The following is a 22,945-nucleotide window of genomic DNA, read 5'->3' as shown; positions in this document are numbered from 1 at the left end:
AGTTACTACTGTTTTTACGTTTGCTTGGTGTCCTGGAATCCTTGTCTTCCAAACTACCTCCCTTCTTCTTATCACCACTCAGTATTAATTCACATCAAATATTTTTATCAGGATGTTGCTCGACAACATGGACAGGCCACGGTGTGTCAGAAAAACTAGCATCACGAAGCACAAGAAGTTCAAGCAAAGCAAAGCTCTTGTCCTTCTCCTAATGAGAACATTCTCTACCATCTAGAACAGCGGTTCTCAACCCGTGGGTCACAACCCCTTTGGGGGTCAAATGACCCCATTCATGGGGTCGCCTAAGGCCATCCTGCATATTAGATATTTATACTGTGCTTTGTAATAGTAGCAAAATTAACGTTATGGAAGCAGCAACGAAAATAATTTTAGGGTTGGGGGGTCACAACATGAGGAACTGTATTAAAGGGTCGCTGCATTAAGTTAAGATCCACTGATCTTGAGGATCAAATAAAGGCTCAGATGGCCCCCACCTCTCCACCTTAACACCATCCAGCTCTCGACTGTTTATTACAATGCAAAAGCGTTGTACATTCATCAGAGGGCGTACTTGGAGGTGAACGGTATGGATGCAACATTCTCGGATTCGAGAGACTGAAGCAGGCAGAAGGTAGTAGTTCAAAGCTAGCCTGGGCCACGAAGCAAAACTTGTCTCAAAAAAAACAAAACAAAACAAAAAAAAAAAAAAAAACCTCTGAAACTTGGATTTTGATTTTTCCTAAGCTAATAATGTACAAATGTGGAGTCGTCTTTTGAGGTAGGCAGTGGTGGTGAGTGATGTGCAGGTTCCCACCAGGCAAGCAATCAGGAGGGTAAGCAACAGATACTCTGTAGCTGTACGATTCTATCCCCTGCTATGACACAGGCCTGCCATCTTTAAATCAGACTAGCGGTGATCGCTTGAATGGGTCCCACACAAACAGCCTCAGAACATTCCCTAGCTGAGGTCAGGGATTCCAGGTGCTTGTTCCTTCCGGTTCCGTCCTCCCCCACCTCCCAGCCCCGCTTCCTGTATCCCAGCTGTTAGAGTGCACAGGAGGTGAAAAGCTGACAGGAAATTGACTCTGTTAGAGTGCACAGGAGGTGAAAGGCTGACAGGAAATTGACTCTATTAGCGTGCACAGGAGGTGAAAGGCTGACAGGAAATAGACTCTGGCAGCACAGCTATTGTAAGTCACCACATGCTAGGGTAAGGATTTGCAGTGACAGTCACCCAACTCAACCATGTTCCTGTGAGGAACCCAGGTGACCCCATGGGCTCACCAAGCTGCTCTTAACTAGAGTAAGTTCTTTGGTCTGCTGGTGTCCTATCTGGGGTGAATAGGCGTTATCGCACATCTTCCTAGGGAAAGTGTGTTAACGATTGCTAAGCTACAATGCTTGACAGGTTAGCGTGCTCAGGCAGGCGGCCACTGCCGTGCTGTCCTCACTAAGGGAGCCCTGGAAACTCAGGGGCCACTGAGCCACACCACCTCATTAGGAAGCACAAGACGTAGTCAAGAGGCCAGGGGAGTGCTGGAGGCATGCATCTGCACAGGATTAACTTCCACAGATACCATGAGGTGAGTCTGGGAGGGTCGAAATGAGGTATTATCACTTAGAGAAGAACCAGAGCTTCTGCCCAACCGTCAACCCAGATAAACTGTGGACACTGGTCAGTGAGCAGACACGGGTCATTGCTGAAAAAAACAACAGGAGCTGCTCCCATCCCTGAGGTGCTGTGGCGGGACTACTATAGAGTTCTGAGGGAGGAAAAAAATTCCTAAACAGCCTATCATCGTGATTGCCAAATTCTTCAGCAGGACCAAAGAGACTAAGGGTGTTGGAGGCCTGTGTCCTGTGTCCCTTGTGTTCTGACTGCAGGTTGTTTGGTGACATTCCTATACGTTCTCGTCTGTCAGTTGGGAGCCTGCCTATCAGGTCCTGGGAAGATGTGAAGAACGCTCTGATGCAGTCAGTCAGTCTGTCAGGGTGTGGTAGGTTGACATAGATGCAGTCAGTCAGTCGGTCAGGGTGTGGTAGCTTGACAAAGATGCAGTCAGTCAGTCGGTCAGGGTGTGGTAGGTTGACATATTCCACTCATAATCTCAACCTCTTCACGATGTGTACAGACCCTATGAGGATTGGATTCCACAAACTCATAGGTCTCTATAAGTATCCTATGAGTCTTGATATTTGAAGAACTGAGAATAACATCTTACTTTTAGCCCAAAACATATCTCATATTGTTGTTGTAAAAATATAAAAAATAAAAAAAAGTATGGTTGTCTTTTACCTCGCTAGGTTCAGCACCGCAGTGCTCCAAGATGTCTGCTGGATGTCTTAATTCTCAGTCAGCAAAGCGTCTCACCCGCTCTGCTCCATCCCATATCACACTGCCGAAGGCCTCTCTCTGAGCTGGCAGCAATCTCTCTACCTAACTAGTTCCCAAGGCAGGTTTCCATGTCAGAAACACACATCCCAGCTCCATGGCGGCCCAGACCAGCCACCCCACACTCCATTACACTTAAATCTACACATGGAAGAACACACAACACAATAACCTTTGACCCAATTGATAAGATATAATTGCCCACCTAAACATACAAAGCCCAGTACCATCCATCCCTTAAGAACATTAACAACCTGTAAATACACAGAGTGGAATCTTAACGTCACCTGCCATGGCTTCTCGCCCTTTCCCTCCTGTCTCTTCTTCCTTTCTGTTCCAGTCTCCTCCTCTTCCTTCAAACTTCTCTCCCCCCCATCCTTCCTTCTCCTCCAATGACAGGCCTCCTTCTATCCTGTACCTGACCCTCACCTGTATTTTACAAATTAAATGGGGAGAAAGTTTGGGTGAGGTCACATGAGTCTTGCGTACATGACTAGACAGCTGTCCTTGAGGCAGCGGAATTAGCATCAAAATACAGGTAACTCCAGGGCAAACCACAACATCATATAAAGAAGAAGAGGAGGAGGAAGAGGAAGAGGGGGAGAGGAGGGGGGAGAAGGAAGAGGGGGAAGGGGGAGGAGGGGGGAGGAAGAGGGGGAGGAGGAGGGGGAGAAGGAAGAGGGGGGAGGGGGGAGAAGGAAGAGGGGGGAGGGGGAGGAGGGGGAGGAGGTATTTGAACCAACAATAACTTGCAATGGGTTACCAGACCACTGACATTGTCTGGATCAGTGGCGTTTGGGATAGCTAATCGATTAGCGTCCTGGTTGGGGTTTGTTTGCTTGGTTTTTGTTTTATCAACTTGACACAAGCTAGAAGGTTTTGGGGAAAGGGAGCTCAGTTGAGAAGATGCCTCCAGCAGACGGCCAGTAGGCAAGTCTGTAGTGTATTTTCTTCATTAATGACTGATGAAGGGGCTTCTGGCCCTCTGTGGGGGTGCCACCCTGGGCAGGTGGTCCTGTGCGGTGTAAGAAAGCAGGCTGAGCAAGCCAGTAAGCAGCACAGTTCTTCAGCCTCTGCATGACTCTGTCTCCCTTGAGACTGTGACCCAGGAGATATAAAACATTAACCCTTTCCTCCCCAGGCTGCTTTAAGTCACGGTGCTTTATCACAGCAACAGAAATCCTAAGACAACTGTCAACTTGACAGAACTTGAATAACCTAAGAAACACAGCTCTGGGCATAGCTGTGAGGATGTCACCAGGGAGGCTTAACTGAATATGGGTGGCACCATCCTGTCGGTTAGGGTCCTGGCCTGAATACAGAGGAGCCAACAAGTAGATTACCAGAATTCATCTCTCTCTGCCCCTTCCTGACCAGCCACTTCACACCCCAGCCACCTCACATCCCTGTCACTTCACACCCCAGCCACCTCACACCCCAGTCACATCACACCCTAGCCACTTCACACCCCAGACACCTCACATCCCTGTCACTTCACACCCCAGCCACTTCACACCCCAGCCACCTCACATCCCTGTCACTTCACACCCCAGCCACCTCACACCCCAGCCACCTCACATCCCTGTCACTTCACACCCCAGCCACTTCACACCCCAGCCACCTCACACCCCAGTCACATCACACCTCGGCCACCTCACACCCCAGCCACCTCACACCCCAGCCACCTCACATCCCTGTCACTTCACACCCCAGCCACTTCACACCCCAGCCACCTCACATCCCTGTCACTTCACACCCCAGCCACCTCACACCCCAGCCACCTCACACCCCAGCCACCTCACATCCCGGCCACCTCACACCCCTGTCACTTCACACCCCAGCCACCTCACACCCCAGCCACCTCACACCCCAGCCACCTCACACCCCAGCCACCTCACACCCCAGCCACCTCACACCCCAGCCACCTCACACCCCAGCCACCTCACACCCCTGCTGGGATAAGCAGCAGGCACTTTGTCACAGCACTGAGGTAGGTAACTAACACATCAACACAACTGTGTATACATGATGTTCTTCCTTTAGCAAATAAACCGGCTCAGAGAAAGTTGGGTTTTTTGTTGTTGTTTTTGTTTGTTTGTTCCCAGAGCTAAGGACCAAACCTTGAGCTTGCTAGGCAAGTGCTACCCTGAGAAAGTGGTTTCTTTCTTTTTTTCCCCATTGAGCACTTACATAAATGTGCTGAGTTTATTCACCATACAGTCTTCAAATTACCTCATGGAGAAAGTATTTTCTAATTTAACTTGTTTTCTTAAAAATAATATATGGTCACTTAAAATATATTTATCTATTTATACATAAAATATGTGGTACGCAACACAAAAAAAATTAGAATAACCAAAGGACCATTGTTTTTTCATTTTTGAAACAGTGTCTCCTGTTATCCAGAACAACCACAAGCTTACTACATAGCTGAGAATGACCCTGAACTAACTAACCTCCCTCCCTCCCTCCACTTTCCCAGATGCTGGTATTACAGGTGTGTGCCACCACACCTAGCTTAGAGCTCATTATTATTAAAATTTGGGGGAATATCTCCTTGACATCTGCCAGTGTTACATATCCAGATTTACTAGTACAATATTATGTGGCTAAATACTGTATGTGCTACTTTCTTTCTTTGGATTTAAAAAAAACTACATGTATATGTATGCCTGTGTAAGTTTATATCCACTTTATCCATGTAAGTGCCTACAAAAGCTGAAGGGCATTAGACTCCATGGGAGATACAGAAAAGTGTGAGCCCCTTGATGTGAGTGCTGGGCTGAGTTCCCTGCTAGAGCAGTAAGTGTTCTTAACCACTACACCAGCTCTCCAGCCCCATGCTACTCCACATTTTTGGCACTCATTACGCCACGACCAATTTTCATATCAACAAATACATAAATCTCTTTGATAACTAATAGTTATAGTCTATGCTTATAAACCCTCATAATATTTTAATTGGTCTAGGCACTTCCTATTATAACTATTCCTTTGCAATAGTTCAAATATTTTTATTTCCTCTAAAATTCACATGCTAGAAACTTAATTCATAGCAAAACAATGGTAAGAGGCTAGCCCTTGGGGGATATTCGGATCCTGATGGCTCCGCCCTTCTGAATGGATTTAACCATGCTCTAAAATAGGCCTGAGGGATAGGTGCCTCTGTCTTGCTTGTTTGCATCAGAAGCCAGGCCCTTGACCCTGGGTCAGGATCATCCGGAACACAAGAGAATGGATCTCTGGTCTTTATAAATTGCCCAAACTCAAGTACTCTGTTACAGGAGCACGAAACACACTATATCAGGCTCTAAAGAACAGCCTCATGACGCTGGAGAGATGGCTCAGTGGTTTGGGGCATTTGTTACCCCTGCAGAGGACCCAGGTTCAGTCCCCAGCACCCAACTGGAGGCTCACGACTGTCTGTAACTGCAGTCCCAGTGATCTGCCGCCCTCCTCAGGCACCACACACACATACAGTGTGCAGATAAAACAGACATAAATCTTTAAAAAGAAGTCCTTAAATAATCACAATCTTACAAAAAAATCAGAGGCAGTTTATTAAAAAAGCAGCAACTGATAAACGATAAGTAAAACACACATGAAAATCTTCACTAACCTTAGGAGCCCTGAATCAACTAACAAATAAAAGTAATCTTTATCCTATAAAAGAGAAGCATTTAACAGCAATGGGGTTTTGTTTGTTTTTGGTTTTTTTTTTTTTTAAACAGTGAGATTTCTATTTCTTTCTCTTTAAATGAAAGCTGTCTTAGTTTCACAAGGAAACCGAACCAGCTGGTTGAAATGTTTATGTCCTAGGGACAAATGAAGTGAAGATTCTAAGTGTCTCATAGCTGAGTGTGATGGTTTGTATATGCTTGGCCCAGGGAGCGGTACAATTAGGAGGTGTGGCCCTGTTGGAGTAGGTGTGTCACTGTGGGTGTGGGCTTTACTACCCTAGTCCTAGCTGTCTGGAATTGAGTCTTCCACTAGCAGCCTTCAGAAGAAGATGTAGAACTCTCAGCTCCTCCTGCACTGTGCCTGCCTGGATGCTGCCACGCTCCCGCCTTGATGATAATGGACTGAACCTCTGAACCTGTAAGCTGGCCGTTTAAATGTTGTCTTTATAGGAGTTGCCTTGGTCATGATGTCTGTTCACAGAAGTAAAACCCTAACTTTTACTTAAAACCTAACACTGAGAAAAGAAAGAGACCTATCTGTACCAGGAATCATTATCTACTCTTCTCAGAAAAAGAGTGTGGCCCTGAAAGGGAGAGCCTTCCATCCTGACATCTGTTTTTCCTCCGCTTCAGCCTAGAGTAGACCCTGCAATGCACACTTAGTGACTAGGAGCTTGAACCCCACAGTGTGTAAGAGGCTGTATTTTTAGAGACTTCAGCTCCTTTCAGCTCCTCACGGTGCTGCTCCACCATTAGCCAGTGTGAGGATTTACTGAGCTGAATCCACAAAGCAATAGCTAAAACTGAAGCTAACCCATCAAAAACCAAAGTCCTAATTTGTCTTGTGGAAGAAAGAACTTTGAGTTCTCCTCGCTGTAACTCCTTACAAATATAAAACTAATTAAATGAGCTTCTTGTGGCAAGGGACGATGACACTGCAGATGTCCCTTTCATGCAGTAGGGCTCTGAGGATGGTACTCTCTCTAGGATGGTGTAGAACAGCCTCAGATAATACATCTAAATCACAAAACTGCACCGTGCATGTTAGACCATGCCCTACACTGATTGGGGGTGGGGATAAAACTGCTGATCACACACACAAAAGGGTGAGCAGAGAGAGAACAGGAGGGGGAGGGGAGGGAGGTTCCAGGGGTGCCTTTCTCTCAGGGCTTCCAGGCACCCTGCCTTTTCACTCTAGGTGGGCAGCCCTTTACAAACTCCCTCTGGCCAATCCATATAATCCTCACACAACCACTTCAGGAGTTTTTATCTGATAATGTTTCAACCCACAAAAGTGCTCTCGTTTTAGTGAACTAGTGTCAAGCCGACTAGCTTGGTCAAGGAGATGAACATTCTTTATTGGGGAGGGATTTTAAAATAAAAAAGTGATGGTTTTATCCTCAGCTCAATATTTGAACTTGAACCTATCACTTGATTTCTCTGGACCTTTCCTAGTTTATGAAGGCAATGTACTTGGCTACCGTGAGTGCAAAGAGGATAAATTATATTGGGAAGCACAACAAAAATGCGTTAAAGACTGATCGTGCACCTCCCGCATGAGGGTAGAGCCTGTCACACTAACAGCTCTTGTTTCGCTCGTTCAGGCTCCGGGGTATCGCTTAGGAGCATCAGAATGGCATTGGCAGTGCTAACAAATAACAGAACTGACTGCCAAATCAAACACACATAGAAGGCCCGGGCAACTTCCTCCACAAAGAAAAGGCTGTGACTCAGGACCCTGTATTGTTGGCATGTGATGTGTCCTCCACGGGCTCACTTGGTTCTCAGCCAGACACGTTGGGTGAGGGGAATGACTGCTAGAAGTTGGGGGCCTAGCAACAGGCCTCTGAAGGTTACAGCCTGGCCTCCTTTCCACTTTGAACAGTATGTTTCCTGATGCTCCAAGATGTGGGCAAGCCTCTTTATGCTCCCACCACCACAGGCAGGAGCCAATCTTGACGGCATGCCTTCCTTGCCTTAACCTCCACACCAGGGGAACCCAACGGGTTAGCTTCTCTGATGAAGGAGAACAGCCACGGGTCACACATTCAATACACAAGCACTAGCAAATGTTGATGCACCAAAGGAGGCCTGCGTGTCACTTCCATGCCATCTGCCAGCAAATGCAAAGTCCCCGCGCTATAACCCTGCTTATGCAACACTCCACTGAGATGGCCTCTAAAAATCCCTGGGCAGCTGCTAAGTGTGAATCAAGAAAATGAAGATATCTAAGAAACAAGGATTTATGAATATTTTAAAAGTAGTTTTATTATATAACATAAAACTAGCAGGGTCTTTGGCATCATGCTTGAGAAAGTAACACGTCAGTAGCTGGTTGGTGGAAGGGATGGGATTCTCAATGGGTCACCCAGGTGTACCTGGGTTGTGCTGGCCCTAGTTGTTCCTCTGGTGGCTCATGAATATGGGCGCTGCAAAAGGCAAAAGGGCAGTGGTGTGAGTAAGGTGTGAGGGGAAGCCATCAGTGTTTGTCTCTGGAAGACTGAGGCCCCTGGAAGTCTAGTAAGAGACATCAGCTTCTTTAAGATGAATGCCAGAGTGCAGTGCTAGTCATTGTGTGGATATTGGCAGGTAATAAATTTATGGCAACTAAAACTGGAATCACAAATATTATTTACCCAAAGTTCTTGAAACCTGTTTTCAAGTTCTGTCACTATTTCTCGGTCTCCTTGGGACTGTGTTTAGCTGGTGTGATGAAATGTATAGAACTGTTTGAAGAGCCTGAATTTAAGCCACCACAATTTTTTTTTTTTTTTTTGGTTCTTTTTTTCAGAGCTGGGGACCGAACCCAGGGCCTTGCGCTTCCTAGGTAAGCACTCTACCACTGAGCTAAATCCCCAGCCCCAAAGCCACCACAATTTTAGCTTCGCTTAAAATGAGGTGATTTGAAAAGTGGTGTTGATCAATTGGTTTTAACCTTGAAGACACATTGTCCAACCATTAAAAGGGATGGTTAAATGCTGTTAGCCAGTTTTCACTGTCAAGTTCTGAAACAAATTTTGGTTTTGCTATCAGAAAGGACTTGATAATGTTTGCAAATGGTAAAATCTCAACATCTGGCCCAGACTTAGCCTCTCAATTCCAAAAACGTTACTGATGTAGCCACAGTCTGCATGACATTCTTAAGGAATTCCTGGAATTGGTGAGGGTTAAATCCTTGGTCCTTAAAACTTCAGTCCTAGTGAGGACTTTCCTGTCGTTTCCAGTCTTAATGCACAAATATTTTCGTGCTATATTATGCGATACCTCACTCAATACAAGTTCTGGGCAGTGGTGAAATTGTCTTCCGTGTACTGTACAAGGCCTTTCTTTTCCCCCACCATGACCAGTAACTACTACAAGCACAGTGACAGATGCCTTTGTTTCTTACTCCTGTATAGAAAACCCTTGACTTAGGTGTGTCTTTTAATGGCACTAAGGAAGCCATAGCTTCAGACTCGCCGTCCATACCTTCACTAAAGGTGGCCAGCTGAGCTGTATCTATCTGTGGTCCAGCTGTGACCTAGAGTCCGACCAGGAATCTTACAGTTCATGGCTCTGCTCTGCAACCTCCTTTCAATAGATTCTCTGATTTCTTCAGATTCTGTGGCTGTGGTCAGGTGAAACAAACTGACTTTAGACATTATGTCCCCTTTCTCAAAGCATGTAACATTACACCTGCCTCACTCTACATACAACAGTGAATAAATTCACCACCAGTAAGTGGTTTTGATTTTTGGCTATTAAACATGCTGCTAGGGCTGGAGAGGATGGCTCAGTGGTTAAGAGCACTGACTGCTCTTCCAGAGGTCCTGAGTTCAAGTCCCAGCAACCACATGGTGGCTCACAACCATCTGGAATGGGATCTGGTGCCCTCTTCTGGTGTGTTTGAAGGCAGCTACAGTGTACTCACATACATAAAATAAATAAATCTTATTTAAAATGCTGCTATGTAACAAGCTTTTACAACAGAATCTATCCATATCATAACTTTCAAAAGCCAATTTTGTTGAGAACAGTCTTTTGTTTGACTCCACTATTTTGTTCTTATTACAAACAACCCTGATGCACATCGAATTTGACAAATGTATCACATGTGACAACTTTGCAAATTACAGTCTTTGACAACTTACGTAAATTCCAAACAAGCTAGGCAGACGCCTTTACTATTTACCTCACCTAGAAAACTCGTCATCTGACCATTGAACATTCTTTCTCTATCCTTAATGTCTCTTCTTGTGGGCTTCCTTTCTCCTCCCCCATCCAGGAATGTATGAGTGTGCACATGTGTCCGTCTGGGTATGCACATAGAAGCCAAAGGATGACATGAAGATCCTTCCTCAGTTGCTCTCCACCTTATTTCCTGAAACAGAGTCTCTCACTAGACCTTACTCACTGACTGGCTAGGCTGCCTGGCCATCAAGTCCAAGTCCACATCCCTGGTACTGGGACTTCAGGAACACACCACCATGCCCAACTTTCTGTGGGCATGTGGGGTTCAAACTCAGGTCCTCATGGGACGTGACTAGCTAAGCTGTCTGTCTTCTTAGCCCCAGTTCTGTTTTCCTTTGAGACACTGTAAAAGCAGTGCTAAGACTAAAACACAGTAACACGTAGGGGATTATATTTACTTTAACCATAAAAAGTAACTGGTGGGAAAGTAAAAAGCAAGGTCGGGGTCCTTCTGTATCCCAGCTGCTGCTGTAGTGCACAGGGAAGCTAGCTGTGAGGCGTGGTGGGCAGTGCAGGAGACAGAGCTGAGGAGTGGAAGCAACCTTCATCATCAGATATGAACCCTACGCTGTCTTCTAAGGAACACTAAATGCCTGTTATCTGCGGTGGCTGTTTAAAGCTTTAGTGGTGACTTGGGCTGCACTCTTCCAGTCACCATGAGCACACACATTGTCTAGTGTTGTAACCGGACTGTCTGCACTTGGAAGACACACAGACATGCAAGTAGAAGGTCATGTGCACCCACATCTGTTCTGTGTGACACTGCAACACAACATTGTCATCACCAAAGTTCACACTAAAGGACCACGAAATGCAGTTACCAAAGCAGAGAGGAAAGGGAAAAAAAAAAAATCTCATGCTGTCTTAAGTATGCTTCCAATCTTGTGTAGGTTAGCAGTCACAGCTATCCTGGGCTACATGTCACCTGCAGGTTAAGGACTGAAAATCTCTGCACTGGGAGTCAAAACAAACTTCAACTCCCTAAAGTTTATTCTGCCAAGTGTTTCATCACAGCAAGGAGAAAAGTCATTTATTAAAACTGAAATAGTAAGGGTACAAACTTAACCAAATAACTTTAAAGGCATTGCAATGCATATCCTAGTAAGAGCACCAGTGGAAGGGGAAGCCCTGGGTCCTGCTAAGACTGAACCCCCAGTGAACTAGACTGGTGGGGGGAGGGCGGCAATGGGGGGAGGGTTGGGAGGGGAACACCCATAAGGAAGGGGAGGGGGGAGGGGGATGTTTGCCCGGATACCGGGAAAGGGAATAACACTTGAAATGTATATAAGAAATACTCAAGTTAATAAAATATATATATATATATATATATATATATATATATATATATAAATAAACAAAAAAAAAAGGCATTGCTTTAAAACTGAATGTCTAGTGCCTATCGCAACACAGTGGGTGTGAACAGACAGGCTCTTTTGGTTCAGGAAGCACACCTATATGCAATGGGACTGGAGAGACTTTAGACTGGTTCAGAAGAGAGGGAGGCTGGCTCTCCATACTCTCTCACTTCTGCTTATATAATCAATATCTCACTGGCACCATAGTGTCACAATAGCAAATTATAAGATACAGTAGCAATTTTAAAAGTTTTTTAACAGTTAGGTTGACATGGGTTAATGTTAGTTTTAAGAATAACAAAGATAAATATATTTTTAATCAGAAAAGGATACTAATGTAGGAGCCATATTGCAAACCTCACTTCTGCATCCTATCAATTAGCACAAAGACTGAAAGGCTTTTCACTCTTCGTAGAAGGATGCTCTTCGGACTCACACAGGATCTCTCAACGCTGACATTAAAAATACCTGATGCCAAACTTCACAATGTATAACTGTAGGGTCACGACTCACTTGTGGAAAAGGAGACTGCAACTCTTCTCTGTTTTTTATATTCGGTGCTACTGCTTTGAACATAAAAACAAAAAGAACTGAGCACTTCTTACCTTCACAAACTCCAGATAGTCAATGTTGGTTCTTTCTCCACCAAGCCTAACAGGAACTAAAATAATAACAGCCTTGTCACGAGCATCTCCAGCCGTCACAGAATCAGTCTGCTTATCAATTACATCAGAATTGTAAACTGGGAGAAACATAATGAATATGTATGCATTAAATGTTATGAAGGTGGCTGTATACACATTCTTACTCTAATTCCACCCCTCCGCTGGTTGGTCATCTGTCTCTGGTTTCACCATCAAAGTATCAACAAGTTTAAATTTCCATACTCATGGCCCCTGGAAACTCAACAGTAGTAAAACAAAGTCTTGGTCTCCCCAAGCATATGCTCTGGCCAGGAAGCTATGGCAGGAACAAGCGTAGGATAAGTCAGAGAGTGTTTAGCTTGGTTAGATGACAAACACTGGCTAAGCAGGGAGGCGCTAGTCCCCAAGCCTGACACCCTGAGCTCCACCGCCAGATGCCAGAAGGGAGATCAGATTCCCCTGCAGTTGTCCTCTGCCTTGTGCATGCTCGCGACTCCCACACCCAGTAAATACGTGTTTTAGGAAATACAAAATGCCAAGCAGACCAGTCTTTCCACAGTCTGAGCCCTCGATGGTTGCCCGGTTTGTAGATATATTCATATTAAACCCGACAGACATATTTCTTACTCTCCTAAAACATTAATTTTTGTCTTAACAGCTTTTCTACAAAAAATTAACTTACAGCATGGGATGGCTATATTTCAGGAAGCAAATAGAGGCTCTATTTCTGTTCTCTGGTTTCAAGATGACTGTAGATACTGGGTATCAACAGAAGACCCCAAACAATCATGAGATGATTTACTGGCACACTAGGGGGAACCATGCTTCTAAGGGAAATTATCTACCCTCAGATGTCTGACCTTCCTGCCCTGGCTTCCCTGGACCAGGCTTACAAGCAAGAGTCATCTTAACCAGCTTAAACTGGCTAACCAAAAGGGAAGGTTAGACCAGGTGTGTTGATACACTCTCATCCCTGCCTGCAGGGGTGATGGGGGTAGATTGAACTAGAATTATAAAGTCAAGACCTGACCAGCCTACATAGTGATGGCCTCTCTCAGGGTAAAAATAATAGCAAAATAATCGTTTTAAATGCTCAAAAATTTTCTGGCAAATATATTTAAATTAGCAATTAAGGCATTTTTTCAAAATATACTAATTCCTATGACATGAGGGATGTTATATAGGAACAATAATGAATTAGCTAAGACTATCATCTTCAAAACCATTTGCAATATAACCAGGAAGAGATAAGCTCTGTACACATAAAGGGTCTGAGCCAATACAATACATGGCTAGAATGTCACATACTCCATACCTGTACAGTCCTGGGCAACATAAATTGTTAGCCCTTGCAAATCCGGATGCCTTGCTTCTTCAACTGCTTTTCTAGGAAAATAATAAACATCCTTAAAATCCTACCTACAATTTCCTGTTGTCACCTAAGGACTTAGCTTTAAAAGGAGGGCAATCCTTAGCTGCCCTGCCTGCCCTACGTACCCTGGATGCCTGCTGTCAAATCCATCACCTGAAGAGTGTCGGGAATCAGCTGCACTTTGCAAAGCTGAACATGACACTAAGTTACCCGAAGGCTCTAAACGAAGCCACAAAATATACCTTAGAATCCCTGGGTATAAACTAATCTCGCAGCCCTCAAAGGACTTCCCTTCTTCATCAGCTCCCTGGCTGCACAGAATGCTTTCTGAGCAGTGAGTCACAGAGCTTCAAGGTTTGCTTCATAGTAAGACATCCACTGCAAAGGATGTATTACGGGGCTTGTCCCCAACTACACTTGGCAACTCGCCCTTCCCCCTCTGAACAACAGTTAGTTCACACTTACAAAAATCAGTATGAAGGGTGAGAGCAGAGCTCAGTGGTAGAACACTTGCCTAGCAACTGGAGACCCTGGGTTTGATCCTAGCATCACAGGACAGGGGAGGAACGAGACAACTATTCGACCTGAGCAAATGACTTTCCTAATTTAACGAGTCGGAATTCTGTAAGCAAAGTTGCAAACTAAAAGGCCCTTCTCAGCAAGAGCGTTCTCAGTGACATGTGCTGTGACAAAGCCCAGTGTCTGAAAAGGGACTTATGCGGATGTGGCAACTAAAATATTTAATCTGCCTATATCTTTACCATGTATGCTCCTATATATTAGTTTAGAAGAAACACTAGATAATAACTATGTCTAAATATACAGCCTGTGGCCTGTTCTTGTAGAACTGTTCTGACAGGTTCAAATATTCAATGGGAAAAAGAATAACAACAGAAACGTGTCGATCTGCAAAGTCCCAAGTGTTTGCCATCTCCCTACAGGAAAGCACACGGAGCCTAGGGACATCTCGGAGGTTAGGAACTACACTTTTGTGATTATGCTTCTATAAATGTTTGCTTCATGACCTGCCACTCATAGGAACGTGAAGTGTGCATGAAAATGCTGAAACGATGATGTTAGCCCCTGACATCTCATTAGACATCAATAAATTGGTTAAAAAACAAAAAACAAAAAAAAACCTACTATGGCCTGCCTTCCAGTCTCCAGGCTGAAAGAGATGGCAGCTCTCAGAACATACAACAGTACAATCTAAGGAGAACCTACCTACGAAGAAACCCTGGATGTCCTGTAACCAAGAGCAGGAACCTGTCTGTAGGTAAAGGCAACTGTAGCCCCTCTGTCTTGACCCCGCCCCCCATTAGCTAAGAAAAGCAGGCTTCCTTGTCGCTGCTTGTAAGAGCTTCGGCTGTGAACCCTCCCTGTCAAAGTTGGTATTTCCAAGCACAGAACAGAGGGTTTGAGAACAACCATACCTTAAAATGTGAGCAACCACTGCTGGTCCATACCAGTCACCAGCTTTCTTCCCAGACTTCTTCCCGAACTCTATCAGGCGATGTAAGCCAAAGACAGCCACAGGGGAGTCTCCAAACCAAGAGATGATCTGCCTGTGGTAAATCTCACTCTGTACTGCATGGTCGTCGGGATGCTTCCCGGACGTTTCCTTCAGAGAGACTGCTGGGGTCCGGAGTTCTCTCTCCCCTGAAAGGGAGGCTTCAAAGGACGCAGTGAACTTGTGGATGGTGTTGGAGGTCCATGAGTCGGAGTCCGAACTCTCAATGTGCAGTGCGTCGGGCCAGGTCCAGGCTGCGGCAGATCCAAGCAAGACTCAGACTTTCCAGACACAGACCTTGGCGACCGCGCTAAACTGTATGCGGCATGTAAACAGTATGCGGCATGGAAAGCCAACCAGGTTACTGAACCAAAACAGACACTCAAGGCTGTGCAGAGGCAGAAACTATAGTGACGGTTGCTAACGGTAGCAAGCATGGTAGGATGGCTGCCAAAGGGTTCTCTGTGCGATAATTAAAAACTCTAAAATTGGTTATTCTGACAGCTACAGAGTACTCAGTAAGAATACTAAGAACCACTGAACTGGTCACTTTAAATGAGTACATTTATTTAATAAAAGTAATTTAAATGAAATAAGTTATATCCCAATAAAGCTGCTTTAATAATTTTTTGAAATTAAAATATAATTACATAATTACCTCCTTTCCCCTTCCTCCCTCCAGCTACTCTCTTGTACCCAGTTCTTGGCTCTCTCTCAAATTCATGGCCTCTTTTTTTTTTTAATTGTTGTTTTGTGTGTGTGTGTGTGTGTGTGTGTGTGTGTGTGTGTGTGCTTTTAAAGATCTAAGTATAACCTGTTCATTACATGTAGTATCACTTGTATGTGTATGATTTCAGGGCTGAACACTTGTAAAAAGCAGTTTTGAAAGAAGAAAAAAAAAATGTCGGCCAGGCATGGAGGCACACTCCTTCAGTCCCAGGATTTGGGAAACTGAGGAAGGCTGATCTCTGGAGTTCAAGGCCAGCCTGATATGCAGTGAGACCCTGTTTCAAAAACAAAACAAAGAAAAGGAAACAAATCTAGCAAGCCCAGCATGTGACTCAAGGCCCTAAGCCCAGCACATGCAAGGCTAAGGTACTGAGGCCAGCCTAGCCTACACAGGGAGAGCCTGCCTCAAGAAAAAGGCAAAGGCAGTGGGATGGGGGCATAGATTAGTGTTTGTCTAACAATTCAAAGCCCTGCAACCTATCCCTGTACTGAAAGGGGAAGAAAAACAGAAGGGAAAATAGAGGAAAGAGGAACAAAAGAGGAAGTAAGGGTTGGGGGAGGGGGAGGGGCAGGAGCAGTGCTCAGGAGACCCAGGCAGGGGTTGGGGTAGGGGCAGGACCAGACTGGGACAAAGATGAGATGTGCTTATAAAATAAAACAATAAACATATAAGCAAACCAATATAATAAATTGATGATACGCTTAGATTTGACTGTCTCAGAACTACTCTATGATTTCTAACTTTTCCAAACTGGTAATGTACTACACATAATTAAGGGAAAATCACAAAAAAATAAAAATAAAAGCTGCTAAACTCTAGTACAAATGGACAGTCCTTCAATATAGTTTCCTTCCTTCCTTCCTTCCTTCCTTTTCTTTCTTTTCCTTTCTTCTTGTTAATCTTCAGTTGAAATAAAGACTCCTATACTCTACTCCTAGTCTGTCAGACCTCTAGGCTTCCCAAAGGCACAATAAAAATTAAATAAATAGAAAGTATTTATTAACATTTATAGTACTCTGAGTAGATGACTTTAGGGAGAAGGTTCATTTTGATTACATGTTTTAAAAGGAAAAAGAAGGGCTGGAGAGATGGCTCAGCGGTTAAGAGCACTGACTGCTCTTCCAGAGGTCCTCAGTTCAATTCCCAGCAACCACATGGTGGCTCACAACCATCTGTAATGGGATCCGATGCCCTCTCCTGGTGTGCCTGAAGACAGCTACAGTGTACTCATACACATAAAATAAATAAAAGAAAAAAGGAAGAGAAAAAGAAGCAAAACTGCTGAGATTTTAACTTTCAGTAGTTTTTAAAAATATTTTTAAATGTTTTAAAAAATATTTTTTTTTAAAGATTTATTTTATTATATATAAGTACACTGTAGCTGTCTTCAGATACACCAGAAGAGGGCATCGGATCTCTTTACAGATGGTTGTGAGCCACCATGTGGTTGCTGGGAATTGAACTCATGACCTCTGGAAGAACAGTCGGGTGTTCTTAACCACTGAGCCATCTCTCCAGCCCAAAATATTTTTTAAATATCTTTTGTTCAAGATATTTTTCCAGATATCTTCCTTCAGAATACTATGATGGTTTGTTAGAGAATAATAGTAGCGGTTCTCTAGCAAATTAAAACCTAATGAATACAGTCGGGAAAGAGATCAGACCTAAACGCAGCAAACAGAACCATTATTTACTGTTTAATTATGCCGCAATCTTCAAACGGCACTTATAAGTCATTTATAAGTCAATGAAGCGAATCATCTTCCAGTTAGATTAAGTCCTGGGTTCAGATCTGCTCAGGAATCAAATTCCCATCCCTGTCCATGAGTGCACAGGACTACAGATCACCCCCAGAAAACCTGTGTAAGCTGAGTTTAGTGGTTAGAACACTTTTCTGGCATACAGCCAAGGCCCTGAGATTAATATCCAATGTATAAAACTTTTAGAAATTAAAGAAAAACCCACCTTTTTCTTTGTATTAGTCACTCTACTCACACACTTCCTTGCTAAATGATGCTATAGAAGTCTCTAGAGTACAGGATGCTGTCTAGCACTTTAGAGAAATCTGATAATATTTAGTAGTATCTAAGACGACAGCCTGAAAATGGTAAGACAAAACTCTCTTACAAATGTATACATTATTAAAAAACTGACTGATAGGGAAATGACATGAGAAAGTAAATACAAGTAAGTTGACTATCGATGAGATTTCTGAGGGTTTACACTTGATCTTAGCCAAAAAGCCGAGAAGCAATTTTCTGAGGGTTTAAAAGTCTAAGCACAAGTCCTTTAATCCCAGGACTCAGGAGGCAGAGACAAGCAGATATCCGAGTTTGAGCCACCTGGACTCTAGAGTTTTCCAGGACAGCCAGAGAACTCCTGTCTCAAACAGATAAATGGATGGATGGATGGACAGACAGATGGATGGACAGACAGACAGATAAGTAAATATATGTCTAAGCACTGGGGTTGGGGACATGGATCAATAGCACCCATGTTGGGGAGCTTATAACTTCCTCTAACTCCAGCCCCAGATGATCTGACATCGTCTGGCCTTCACACAGATACACACACACTTATTTATTTTAATAAATCTTTTTAGGGGTTGGGGATTTAGCTCAGTGGTAGAGCGCTTGCCTAGGAAGCGCAAGGCCCTGGGTTCGATCCCCAACTCCGAAAAAAAAGAACCAAAAAAAAAAAAAAATCTTTTTAAAACTCTAAACATAATATTCTCATTAATTAGACTAAAATTTTAATATAAAGAATTATAGCCAGGTGTGGTTATAATCCTAACACGCAAGAGACAAGTAGGTGGGCCTCTGTGAACTCAAGGCCAGCCTAGTCTATTGTGAGTTCTAGGCCAGTTAAGGCTACATAGTGAGACCTTGTCTCTAAAAATAAAATAATAATTTAATTAATAGAGAATTATAGATCATTTATGATGATTATGTATGATAATATAGAGATAATATAATTTATAAATATAATGATATAATTATATACTTATATTGTTTATTAAATATATAATTTTATTATATAACATATAATTTCTATGTAATATATTACTATATCATATATAAAATAATTAATCTATAATTATGTGACATAATTAACATATGCCATAATATATAATATATAATTCATATATACTGTTAAGTGGTATAATATATAAATATAATATGAAATAATTATGATAATATTATTTATGATGAAAATTTCAAAATACTACTGACATGTACAAAGGAAAAACAGAGTAAAAATTCTTCTGCCCAGGGCTTAATGAACTTAATGGGGTATGCTAGAGAATTCAACCACAACAATAAAACGTGAAGGAAACTCGCTGTGGTGAGCATGCTGAGTCTACAGTTTTCAGAGAATGAGAAGAATGTAAGACATTCAGCTCAGCTCGTACAGGGGGAACAGATGCTCTTAGGTCAGTGGAACACCTTGACCTGAGCAAGGTGGATACAAACTGACACTAAGAGTAAAACAGCAGCAGCCAGAAACAGAGACTTGATTTACCTCTACCGAGAAAATGTAGTATGAGTCCCTGAGCCAGCAGCATCTGGCCGGTCCGCAGTGTACAGCCCCAGCCACAGTCTGTCGTCAAGGCTGAAGCTTCTATTTGAGGAAATTCTTCCCTGTAGGTCAGCCATATTCTAGAAATGAAATCCTTACGGAACTCTTCCACATTGCCTGCAATTACATGATCTTCAATGGCACATCCTGATCTTGCGGGCAACACCTTGCTTTCATCTACAAAATGTTTAAAACGTAAGTTATATAGGATAAAGGTAGGTAACCAAGTGTGCATAATGGTAAGTATGTGTGTCTGTCATTACTGTGTCGTCTCACTTAGGAGGACTGTAAGCCCTCTGCTGTCTTATCAAATGAGAAGGAACCCCGAGATGGTTTGGACCCTGGAGAAAAACACTGCTTTTCACAGTGACATCTGCACCTCTGTGAATCACTTCTTGGACAAGAGGGTAATATACACCTTCTTTTTACCTCCATTGGCTCAGGACACACACATTCCAGCTCTGTGAAAAGTGTCAAGCAAATAAGATGTCATGGCTTGTCATAATGTATGCAGTCACATGAAGTACACATTGTATTGTTGTGGATATTTATACTCAAATTTTAAAGTCAAAACTAATAAGCTACAGAGTAAAATATAAAAAGTTTAAAACATAAATGTCCTTTATGTTCAAATACCATTTCTTCAGAATTTGTTGCTGTGCACACAAATCATTTTAAAGGCCTTTGCAAACTGATTATCTCTAACATGGTTACTATGAAAAAGCCATTGTTTGCCAAATAATTCACGGAACACTATTCTCAGTGACCTGCCATTCCTCACTTATTCCCAGAGAAAGCACTTCACCTTTCCCTGCAGCCAGAGACACTGCTCTGCATTAGGAGAGTCTTGTGAGCATCATCAGTGCTGGCTGGCCCGGATGTGTGGGCACACAAGTGTGGAAACGCATCTAGCTACAGCCCTCAACTGCACGAGGTGCAGCATCTGAACAAAGCCTTTCTGTGGGATGTGAAAGGCTGAGCTTTACAATGCGGTCTGTCTTCATTCTTCCTTCACCCATCCCTTCTGCTCCTTCTGAAAAGTTCCCATCATTCAACCTTCACCTATATTCAGCAGATGGTAATAAATGAATTCCAAGCCTCCGTTGGCATGACTTCCTCTCAATATTATATGGTACTTAAAGTGAGTCACAAATAAAAGTGACTGGAAATCAAACATGGCACTACAATATGTCTAAATAGGCCCCTCTGACATGCGTATTTGTTTTAAATGTGCTACGATAGTTCCTGACTCTCATGCCGCATCCTACACACGCAGAGCTTCAATCTCCTCTCGGGAAGTCAAGTCATTTAACCTCTTCAGACCCAGACAACACTAAATCCTATGGGGAAATCGTCAGTACTGAGTGAACTTTGTTCCAAGAGCTTTAAGAAAAATAAGAAATATTTCAAGAACCCACATAATAAAAAGTGGGGGGAAGGAAGCAAACAAACATAGAAAAGAAAGAAAATCATTGATTACTGGAGGCTGAGTCGAGGCTGACTACACAATACTAAGAAATACCAAGAACTACAAAACCTATAAAAATAGGTGGAAAATGAACAAGAAACTTTTTGAAGACAGAGGGCTGTTCCACTGGATGGAAGGAGTTTTCAGAACTCCTAGATCCAAATGAAAACGAAAACACAACAGCTCAGAGCCTCTGGGATGTACTGACACCATTTACGAGAAGGACGTGGGGTATGTGCGCCATGAAAGCAGTGTGTGAAGCCTGACAGCAAGGGGGGAAATGGAGGATGGGGAAGGGAAGGTGAAGAGAAAGTTCTGGAAAGTCCGCACCCACAGAGCCTGCTTGACTGATAGGAGTTCAGTGGAGAGGCTGGAATGTGACCACTGGGCGGATGCTTGGTGATGTCACTGGGGAGACCCTTTCCTTTACCATCACACACTCGAGTTCCCAGGGAACTTAACAAAGAACGGGAGCACATGTGTGGGTGGTTAACGTGTCACGGCAGTTTAATATGGAAATAAAGTAACAAAAACGTTTAGCAATGGAAGTCTTCAAAGACTTTGCTTACCTTCATATTTAAAATGATAACATTTTCCAAGCAATAAAACAGGTGAGTTTCTACTAAAATATGTCTTTGTTTTCAACACCCAACCTGCATGGAGAGAAAGAGGGTTCTGGAGTTAAAATTTCAAAGTAACAGCCCTGCAGTATCTCTTTCCTTGTAGCTGACTGCAAGGTATGAATATGCACGTTTGGAAGTTACAAACCGGGCTGGAGAGATGGCTCAGGGGTTAAGAGCACTGATTGTTCTTCCAGAGGTCCTGAGTTCAATTCCCAGTAACCCCACGGTGGCTCACAACCATCTGTAATGGGATCTGATGCCCTCTTCTGGTGTGTCTGAGGACAGCTACACTGTACATGAATACATAAATAAATTCTTTAAAAATGTTTTAAATAAATAAATAAACTTTGTTAGTTTAAATAAATTCCAGTCTCTTAACCATAATCTCCTCCTTATTAAACATGGAAGAGGAAAAAGTGATTCTGAGATATTTTGGCAGGTCACAATGCTCTCCTGACACAAACTAGAAAGGCTGGAACTCTGATTATCAACTGTTTGAATTATCTTCCATCTCGGGCATTTTAAAGGTGCAAAGTAGTTGAAAAGCCCTGGAGAGGAACTTGAGGAAAGCACAAAATAGGCTGGCCCACCTGGTAATATCAGCCTCTGATGTAACTGTCTGATGTACACAGGCACTCAGTTATCCCTTCTGGGCTTTCAATCCCCTGTCCTAAGCCCCAGCTGAAGTCACAAACTCTAATTATCAAAATGGAAGAGAGAGGTGGTGTTCTCCTTGGCATCCATGATGGCAGGGACCCTTCTGAATCTTTGGTGAAGAGCAGTGGTGCCCTATAGTGCTGAACACTGACTGCCAAGCCTATGGAAACCCTGACTGCTAAGTGTGGGGTTGAGTATGTCACAGTGGCATGTGTCAGTAAGGCCTGGACTCGGGAGCCTGAGGCAGGAGAATCACAAATTCAAGGCCATCTTGGTCTACACAGAGAGACTCTAGAAAAAAAGGAGAGTAGATGGTTTTCTAAACACAAGGTCATGTACAGACAGAATTAAAGTTGACAGACATAGGTCTAACAGACTATTTGCCTCTACATTATACAGAGTTACTAACAAAAGTTTAAAACTCAGTTTTTATATTCCCTAAAGCACTTATACAAATAAAGAAAAATATGAACTAAAAGTTACAATGATTCAAGAAGAGTTCTCTGCTAGACAAGGAGACAGACAGGAAGTCAGACACTGTTCAGCCTTCGTTGGGCTTCACTGGATTTACGGTAAGATGCTAAAAAAAGTTTCCCTGCTCACAGTCTTTCCCCTTCCCCTATCACTACCAAGTTAAACTCCAGTGGCTCAGCCTTAACTAGACACATTTTCTGTTCAGAAGCATGTGATTGGACCAGCGAGACA

The 22,945-nt window shown here is 43.3% G+C and overlaps 1 protein-coding gene across 8 annotated transcripts in view; it reads right to left on the bottom strand.

The window, feature by feature from the left end:
• Window positions 1–22,945, bottom strand: part of Atg4c (autophagy related 4C, cysteine peptidase) — a 73,301-nt gene that overhangs the window by 26,897 nt on the left and 23,459 nt on the right. For 5 of the 8 annotated variants that reach the window (XM_039109912.2, XM_039109911.2, XM_039109915.2 and 2 more), the window contains 5 exons: window positions 21,530–21,613; window positions 19,436–19,669; window positions 15,107–15,437; window positions 13,617–13,687; window positions 12,263–12,399 (listed from right to left, as the gene is read on the bottom strand). In XM_039109912.2, the coding sequence (XP_038965840.1) occupies window positions 12,263–12,399; window positions 13,617–13,687; window positions 15,107–15,437; window positions 19,436–19,669; window positions 21,530–21,613 (857 nt within the window). Of the gene's footprint in view, window positions 1–8,314; window positions 8,502–12,262; window positions 12,400–13,616; window positions 13,688–15,106; window positions 15,438–19,435; window positions 19,670–21,529; window positions 21,614–22,945 lie in introns of those variants that run through there. The other 3 variants (XM_063287652.1, XM_039109916.2, XM_039109913.2) reach the window with 2 other exon arrangements.

The sequence above is a fragment of the Rattus norvegicus genome, chromosome 5 (genome assembly GCF_036323735.1).
Source record: "Rattus norvegicus strain BN/NHsdMcwi chromosome 5, GRCr8, whole genome shotgun sequence".
In the NCBI taxonomy this organism is placed as follows: domain Eukaryota; kingdom Metazoa; phylum Chordata; class Mammalia; order Rodentia; family Muridae; genus Rattus; species Rattus norvegicus.
This window is presented reverse-complemented; position numbering and strand designations above follow the sequence as displayed.